The following is a 9845-nucleotide window of genomic DNA, read 5'->3' as shown; positions in this document are numbered from 1 at the left end:
ATACCTATCAAATCGTTACACATTTAAGGCTTCTGATTTACTTAGGGTACTGTTTGAAGGAGTTTGAGTTTGAATGAGCCTAAGACTGAGACTCAAAGAGTGTGACTGTGAACGCGAACGTGTAAGTAAAAGTGAGTGTGAAAGTGAGTGTGAACGTGATTGTGTGTGTGTGTGTGTGTGTGTGTGCGAGAGAGAGTGTGTGTGTGTGTGAATGTGAGTGTATGTGACTCTGTGAATGTGTATACGTGAGTGTGTTTCATGGTGATAGGGCTAAGGGCGTGTACCGGTTGAGATATCTAATACTTTTTTTTTACATATTCGTTTTTTCACCCCGACCAAGTACTATGGGGACACGATTTTAACGCAGTAACCCTAATTCACTAAATCCGGATTTGGATATAGTCCCAATATTTTTTTCTACACTTTTTGAAAAACATTTCAAAAGAATTTTGCGAAGGCGCCAAGTTAATGCGTTGAAGAATAATTAGGATTGTGCACTTTTCGACCATGCTAGATATTGGACCATTTGGTGTGCGTATTCAAATATATAGCTTCGTTATGGTTTTCAGACCTTCGTTATGCTTACATAATCATAATTGAACCATAATAATGTGATTTTAATCGTTTGTGGGTGAATATGTAGTGAACTTTGACAAAAAGTTCAGGAAACGAGATTCATCGTGCAATCGATCGATGGCACATCAAATGATATAAACACACTTTTCCTCGATTTTAGCAGCTGTAGGTTACATTACCGTTATACGAATGCATATACGATATTGTTTGGACAATAATTGTACGTGACAACATTGAAACTTTACTAATTATGCATATTTAGACCCAATAATCGCGTTTTGAAGGTTTCCGATGTAGTGTTGAACTAAGCATAGAAGGTGTTCTACTCGTACTACGACCTAGGCGTCTTCGCAGATCATTTACGAAATACTTAATCTTGAAATATGCCAAAAACAAATTGGGAATAAATAGAAATCCGGATTTAGCTAACCAGGAACGCTTTGTTATTTTCATCCCGATTTTATCCCCTTGGTAGATGGATGGGGAGTTTAATAAAAAAAGTCTAAATATGAACAAATAAATTGCCCCTGCTTTCAAGTCCCCGCAGTTTCCCAGCCGTGAATGTGATCTCTCTCTCTCAAGTCTCCTTGCGGCTGGCGGACCGAGTACCGAGACTCCGAGAGCATAGACAATATAAATTATAAATAGACTATTTTACTAATTAAATATAGAGTATTCACATGTGACCATCAATTGTCATGTGATTAATTTTTTTATTAAGACCAAAACAAAAGGTAAAGAAAGAAGTCAAGACTTTGTTGTTTTTGTGATACCAAAAAAAGTACAACCTCTAACAAGTATGTATTAGTAAACAACGACAGTAAATACTACGCACACGGAAGCGAAATCAACACAGAGTGAGAAGTCAGAAGAGAGTGAAAATGCAAATTTACAGAACATTGTTTCCGTTTTTATTTTAAAAAAACAAATTAGAATGCTATGTTAAAAATTATATTACAAATTAAAATGCTATGTTAAAGCTTACGTTCAATTTAGGTATTCTGGTTTTTTACAATAACGAAGGCTCCTATAAAAAAGCTCAGAAGTCAAAAACTCAAACTGAGAACCCCCACTCCCAGGCGGCCCGTAACTCCTCGATCTCCTGCTCCAGAGTTCAGAGTCCACAGACTCCAGACTCAGAGTCTAAGACTCCAGGGCTCCTTGCCCCACCCCGGCCCTGACCCGACCGGGCCCACCTGCCCCACCCCCTCACCGGCACCCATGTAATCTACCATATATCACCTACTCTTGATTTTTACAATAAATTGCTCTTTAGCTAAGTATGGATTGGATGACTGATATATTGGTATGTACTTTCTAGATAATAGAGAGTTAGGAGTTATAACTCTCGACTCTTTTACTCTCGTTTGGACTTCTCTAAGTTCTCTTCTCTGTTCGCCTGCCGTTCTCAAATAAGGAACTTGTTGACAGAACTTGGAAATTTGGAATCCGAGGTAAAAAAAATCAGCTGTGGTCTGACCGTCTATAGAGTCAGGAGTGTGGACCTGGAGTCCTGGACCTGATAGACTGAAGTTGTGGACTTGAAAATTTGAAATAGTCTTGAACTATGAATTTGAACTCTGACGAAGTCGACGGATTGCGGGCATTGTGCACACTGCACCTAACGTCAAAAAGTTATACGTTAAACCGTTTATAGTTTGAAAAAATAACGGTTATCGGTCAACATTTATAACTGATATGCATATTTTGACTCAAGTCAGGTAGGTTTTCAGGTCAAATATATTGTCTTAAATATTCGCGCTCTATGTGTCATTTGGCCCGTTATAAATTTATGCTAAATGTCATTGCAACCGCGTCTTATAAAAAAAAACTTAAATTTACACAAAATAAATTTGTCAGATAATCATTGGTTAACTTTAGTTTCATAGCCCGAAAGTGCAAAATTCACGATTTCGACCATATAATTTTTAGTATAAAAGTTAATCCGTTTATAAATTGAAAAAATACAGGATAACGTTCAACCTTTATTTACACTAAATATAACTTATTGACATTAGCACTGCACTCCGCAGTCTGCAGTGTGAAGTCTGTGAAGTGTGAACACTGAACTGTGAAGACACTTTGAAGTGGTTGAACTTCAAGAAGTCTTCTTCTATTTTTTTAAGTAAAAAAGTTCTTTAGTCTTTACAAAAAGGATTCTTGTATTTGAATTTTTTGTTTTCAAAAAATATCAATTATTGTTTTAAAAAATACTAAAAGTTGTACTCTCTTTTTTATATGTGCTATTAAAAAAATAGAATTTCACTTTTTAGTCGTGTATTATTATTATAAATTCATTTTACAGTAGGGCTTTAAATTTCTTTTTTTTTAAATATATATATACAGAATTATTTTAAAAGCTAACATATGAGATAATATTTATATATTTTTCTATGAAATATCTTAGGTCGATTGGTTGAAAATATAATGGGCTTGTATTTGTTTTAGGGGGTATTTCAAAAGTTCAAAACTTCCTATGATCATTTTTGTTATATATACAGCCAATAAACGATATTTAAAAATACTACTATGGAAATATTTACTGAATAATATTAAAAAATACGTACATAGTTAACAAACACAGTATGAAACATTTTTCTGATTTTATAACCTTCTTCTACATATTAACTTTTTTTGTTTTCATTTCAATAAGCCCCAAATCAAAATGAAGAGAGAAAATCGAAGGTGTGGTGTGGACTGTGAACTGTGGACTGTGGTCTGTGGAGTGTGAAAATCAGATTTTCACCTCCCCTTGGCGGGGCCATGGCATACTTTGTTTTTTTAAAACAAAATATAATGGGTTAGGACTTATGGGTCCTGAGTCCTGACTCCAGACTCCTGAGCAGTCTCTGGGGGGGGGGAGGGTAGACACTCTCTCTGCTACTAGTCTATTACTGAGAGAGACAGTAGACACTACTCTAGAAAGAGTTGACAGTGATCCAGCTCTCAGCCTCTCTCTACTCTAGAGAGTCTAGACCGAACGTCCGCGTCCAATTAGGTTAGTAGGATGGAGAGAGAAAGGCTCTTTGTCTAATAACAAGAAAATCAAATTTTAAGGCTCTAAGGAATTTTTGGTGTGAGATTTTAACTGGTTGAAACTTGACAGTTAGAGTGATGGCTGATGGATGGGCATTGTACACTGTTGGACAAGGACGCTCACGTCTCATTAACTACGGTAAGTTCACACGCGTGCCACTAACCTTTTTTACAATCTTTTGTGCAGCCAATGAAAAGGTGGAACGTTCAAAAGCTACAAAGTAGACAAAAAAGCAACAACAAAAAATCATCAAGAAAAAATCATACAATCGCTATAAAAAAATTGTACCGCTGGAGACTAAAGACTGGAGACTGGAGACTGGAGACAAACAACCTTAGGTCTTAGGGATAATATTATTTATTTCAAAAATGGCAAATATGTATGATACAAGGTATGAACATATGGTATGGCTCTCATAGTCGCTGTAGTGGTTCAGGAATGATTGATGGGAAGAAGTGGTCAGTAAATTCCCGTTTGAAGCTTGGGCTTAGGCCGGCGTAGGGTGTAGAATTGTAGACGTAGAGTGTAGACTGTAGACTGTAGAGTCATAGACTGTTGGTCAGGCAGACGGGCCGACGGGGCAGTAAATACATATTATTTGCACTATGTAAATACATACTCTCGAGTCTCGATAGCAGTACCACCTGGAACCAGTGATACAGCGACTAAAGTGGGCCACCCGGTGACCTCTCTGAGGGGCCAGGAGCCCAGGAATCCAGGACACCAAACAGCCCTTATTATTTATTTAAAGTTAAGCTGCATAGGAATAGAAGTATGTACAATGATTTGTTGTGGTTTTTTTTAAACGGATTGCCTTTTACATGCGAGCAAGTAATTGTTGATACAAAACAGTTCTACCAAATCCAAATAAAACGTATACATATTGTAATTTTTTTCATAGCCTTCTGGAAATTTAAACAGAAAAGCTTATGGTGCATGAGATCTGGGTTAGCCACCAAATTAGTCGCACTCTGTGGCCTGGAGCCCGGGACACTGGAATGACACCAGGACGCCCTTTTGGAGACTGACAGGACCAAAATTGCCCGAAATTATTTTCCTGCTCTTCTCTCTCTCAGAGACAGACTTCTACGACAGTAGACAGAGGAGCGGTCAAGCAAGAGCAGCTCTACTTGTGTGTGTGAGTCCGGGACTCCGTGTCCTGTGATGATACTCGATAGAAACAAATAAAAAAATTAAATGTAGGTAAATTAACTCTGCAAAGAATGGTTCCATTGGACAGAGCGAAACCTGTATCACGTGGGAATTTTTTCAGAGCAGGAGCCCTAAAAGTGATGCTGAATCTCAAGATAGATTTGACTTTTCTGCATTTTATTGAAAATTCGCCTCAGGCACAGACAGACGCAGGCCGCAGAGTCTACCAAAAAAGCAGTGGCGGACTGACGGAGAGGCGGAGACGGATTCGCGGACATATATTTTTAGTCCTTTCATTGCTTATTTAAAATAAATTTTTTTCAAGAAACTGTGGATAATCCGATAGTGGCTTTGTGTGAGACATGAGTCTGAAGTCTGAATTCTGAACTCTGAACGCTGATGTGACTCCATCATGAAAATAAATACAAAACATTTAGGCTGAGACTGGCCGCTGAAGGCTCCGACCCGGCAAGTCTAAAATTTTAAATAAAATTTTAAAAAACAAAATAAATACATATTTGTTTTTCGTTTTCTTTTTAAAATAAAAAAGCGAGAGACGAGAGCGCAGTTTAATTTTTAGAGAGAAAAGGCTGTCGCTTGAACGATATTCGGTCGAGGAGACGAGGACTCGAAACTTTGACTCTGAGTCTGTGGAGCCTGTGGCTCTTTGCCCTTTGGGCCTTGGCCTAAGGGCTTTTAGGGCCTTGGGCTTTCTCTACCACTATTGTAGGACACGTAGCCTGGGCTCCGGAGTCTGGACCAGTGGGCCTGGTGTTCTGTTTGAGAAACATTAAAAAAAAGGCAAACATTGAGATTTGAGAGTTGTGGACATGGTTTTTATTGATTTTATTAGAAAGAAGCGGATTAGTGGAAGGACAGAATCTTGTCTATTTTATATATATAGGTCCGTCTGTCATACGTTGGAATTCACAATCACTGCGAGAAGGTATCTGAAAATTGTGAATACTTATTCCTTCTACTGGCGATTACCTCTTCACCTGCTGCTTATAGCATACTACGATTATTACACAAGCAGACGCGGTCAAAATGGACGTTTTTGATAATGACCTACTCGACGTAAGTTTAGCCTGGAAAGACTCTTTGGAGACGAATCCCTACAAAGTGGATGCATTAGAGTCGTTTCACATAGACATGGAATTTAGTGGGGCGGACTTGGACTTCTCTACTAACATACCATTGAACATGGAGGACCATCTAAATTCTCTGAGGGAGAAAGAACCTGAGCGGTACAGCTGTGACTTCATCGATTCTGGTATCAATACTCCTGAGCCACAGAGTCCATTGATGAAACAGGAATATAGACTCAACAATGCCTGGCATCTCGATCAGATTGACTCAGCCCTGAACTCCACTTCTGCGGCTATGTTCAACCTATCTGAGCCTACTAATCAAGATTCTGATCTCGACAACCTGGAAGATATCGAGTCCGCGTTACAAGTCGGTCTTCTAAGTAGCGGGAGTGATTGTAGCATGAATGACGGTATGCTTGTTGATGACTTCGTGAGCACTATTAACTCTAGCAGGTTAATACGTACTAACGGCAGTGTAGATAACGGCATGATATCTATAGATCCTAGTATGCTCAAGCTTAACAGTTTGTATGGCAACATGGCGAGGTTGGAGTCTGATGTCGACATGGGGTCCATGAACCCACTTGATACTATGGAAAAGCCCACCATTAGTTTGTTTTCTGATAGTTTTACAAGCTTAGATTCCTTGAAATACACAGCACCCGCTGCTGTACAAGCCAACAATATGAGCCATCAAAACACAATACCACCTCTCTCTAGTGGTATCCCACCTCTAGTATCACTTTCCCCGCTATCAACAGTTAAAAACACATATACATCACCTGCCACGGTGAAGCTTGAGAACGTTGCAGCTAATACGATTGTTCCACTCAATCAGTCTCCTGTGAAAGCGCTACAAACGACATCGGTGAATCAAGGTTCACAACGGAAAGGATTGGTGAAAACTTCGTCGACGAGTAGTGTTTCTTCCTTGGATTCCGCTAAGAGACATCAGCCCTATCCTAAGAGGAATTCAGAAAGAAAGAGGCAGTTGCACAACGAGCTGGAAAGGAAGCGAAGAGAGGATCTCAATTCTACTTTCAACCATCTCGGTGAAGTTATCCCTTCCCTTAAGGCTTCTGGTACTCCTACTCAGCTGCAAATACTGAAGGGTGCAGCTGTTTATTTGGCAGAGCTTAAAGAGAGAAGCCAAAGGTTGACTTCTTCCAAAGATCAACTTCGAGCGGAGAACTCTAGGTTGCAAGAAAGACTCGAGGTGCTAAGGAATCTCAGAGCAGAAACTCACCAACAAGCGGCATTTATATGAGTGCTGTCCCCTTATATTATACGTTAAAAAAAATTATGCGCCATTGTTAATATAATTTAGTTACAGAGTAACCCGACAAGTACAGTTATGCTAAGAGGGGAGGTAGGAGAGAGGTAAAACAGTAACTAGTCGTAGAAAAACAGGCAAAATGCAAGCTATTCCATTATTTGAAGTTTTTCGGCTGAGTCGGCAGCCCGTACACAAATAATGAGTTATTAAGCTGAATTGTCGAGTTTTGAGACATATCTCAAACTTAAATAAATACCTTTCCAATTTTGATCCTAATGTATTCTCAGATTCTTATTTTTCCCGCACTATTTTGGTTCTGTCTATTTCTTACAATCCGGCAGCTCGTGTACGCAAATAATAATGAGTTATTAGGCTGAATTGTCGAGACATCTCAAACATAAAACCTTACCAAGTTTACCAATTTGGATCCTAATGTATTCCCAGTTTTCTATTTTTCCTTCACTATTTTGGTTATGTCTATTTCTACAAGCCGGCAGCCCGTGTACACAAATAATGAGTTATTAAGCCGAATTGTCGAGTTTCGAGACATCTCAAACATAAATAGATGATACCTTACCAAGTTTACCAATTTTGATCCTAATGTATTCCCAATTTTCTATTTTTCCTTCACTATTTTGGTTATGTCTATTTCTACAAGCCGGCAGCCCGTGTACACAAATGATGAGTTATTAAGCCGAATTGTCGAGTTTCGAGACATCTCAAACATAAATAGATACCTTACCAAGTTTACCAAGTTTACCAATTTTGATCCTAATGCATTCCCAGTTTCTTATTTTTCCTCGACTATTTTGGTTATGTCTATTTCTACAAGCCGGCAGCCCGTGTACACAAATAATGAGTTATTAAGCTGAATTGTCGAGTTTTGAGACATCTCAAACATAAATAGACACTTTACCAAGTTTACCAATTTTGATCCTAATGTATTCCCAATTTCTTATTTTCCTTGCACTATTTTGGTTATGTCTATTTTCACTATGCAAGCTTTTCCTTTGGCACAATGTAAACATAGGTGGGAAGAATGGAATATGATTCAACTCGTGGTTCAGTTATCCATGCGTGATGTGCGTGTTAATAAAACTCGCTAAAAAGCGACCTGCGGCTATTATGTAAGATGCAGTATCAAGTAGTAGCGTTGAATATTGAATTTCGTGTTCCATTATCTGCTTATAAGACTGTACACTTCGAAGACAGCAATATTCCGAAAAGGTGAGTCCGGTGCACTTTATTGCATGTATCACAAACTAACTGACCTCCATGTACAGCTTCAGGAGATTCGTTAGAAACAGTTTTATACGGACAATACTGCATCGCTGATTTTACCTCGAAAAAGAATTCAAAGCTTGATGTAGACAGCAATGTATATGTACAGATATCACGAGTCTGCAGAGATGTTTTATTATTTCGATCAGCAGATAAGACTGTGCTTCTTTCAACCTGTTTTGTAATACTTGGTATGCAATGATTTGTGTAGTAATAATTAAAAAAAATGCAACAATTTAGAATCTTCAAGACTAGAATTATGAAAATACTTTAAAGTGGACAATGGATTTAAGAAGCGATGAGCGCGATGTTATGAAAGCTTATCGCTGTAAAATATTTATTTATATTAAATACCACTAAATATCACCCGTGCCAAACCAAAATTTGACGAGTAGTCACATTTTACAAAAATGCACCCGGTTTGGAACAAAGAGAAAAATCAAAATCAAATGTGACGACTCGTTACATTCACAAATCCCGATTTTCATTAGTTAGCTTACTCATCAAAAGTTAGGGCATGAAATCGCAGAGTTGAATATGTCCTCAAAGTAGCCAGTGAGAGTGACGCCTGTGCCGTCGGCACCCGGTATGCAGGGTTGGCGTGGAGATCGTCGTTGGTACGCAATATCTTGGGAGCATTTGGGAAATTACTTTGGGCGGTCAGACGTGGGCGGAACGAGTGGTTTGGCAGCCGTTGTACCCAAGGTCTATTTATGTCGTAGTAGAATCCCCCAAAGATTTGTGGGTTAGCGGCATAGCACCAGATGCAGTCGAGAATCCGTAGCAAGCCTTCTGCTGGACTATGCAAAGTATGATACGACCGTAGTAGGTTCTGATGCACCCGGATTTCGGCTTGGAACAGTCGTGCGCGGGATTTGTTGCGTAAGTGATAAAGTCGATGGCGATATCGGTTATATCCATGAGAGAGAAGGCGTTGGTCCGGAGGCGGCGGCATTGTTGGCATTTGTTGGAGCCGATGGATGCGTTCTGTTGGAAGTACCTGGAGATCAAGCCCAAAGATGTGGTCACCATAGATGCTGTAGTCCGTCAGCTTATAGGTCTGGAAGGAGGCGGAAGTCGTGGGCCGGTGATACGTGTGTTCTGTACCAGTTAAGAACATATCAATTAAAAGATTATAGCTAATGTCACAAATGATCGTGTGTTTCGTACTGTATAGCGTTGTTTATAGATGTAAGGGCATGTAAACATATTGGTTATATGGACGTGTAGTTTTAATTCGCTTGCGTACATCAAGATTAACGATGGTGACTTGCGCTGTTGCAAATTGCAACAATAAGATTGGTAATATTGTCTCTGGTATAGCCATATCTATGTTGCGTATACCTTAAAAACATCCCAAGCCAAGGCCTGGTGCGGATCATAAATTAGCTGTACGTAGGGTTGATATAAATAACCTGATGAGAGCCTGAAG

General features: G+C 39.1%; 1 protein-coding gene across 1 annotated transcript; it reads left to right on the top strand.

Moving 5' to 3' along the window:
- The first annotated feature begins 5705 nt into the window (after nt 1-5705).
- On the top strand, nt 5706-7403 carry SARC_03242 (hypothetical protein). Its single transcript, XM_014302966.1, has one exon. It carries the CDS (start codon nt 5813-5815, stop codon nt 7121-7123), a length of 1311 nt encoding a protein of 436 aa, XP_014158441.1. The 5' UTR covers nt 5706-5812; the 3' UTR covers nt 7124-7403.
- Nucleotides 7404-9845: the final 2442 nt, after the last annotated feature.

Source organism: Sphaeroforma arctica (assembly GCF_001186125.1).
Source record: "Sphaeroforma arctica JP610 unplaced genomic scaffold supercont1.161, whole genome shotgun sequence".
Lineage (NCBI taxonomy): Eukaryota > Ichthyosporea > Ichthyophonida > Sphaeroforma > Sphaeroforma arctica.
Note: the sequence above shows the minus strand (reverse complement) of the source record. Positions and strands in the feature narration are given on the sequence as shown.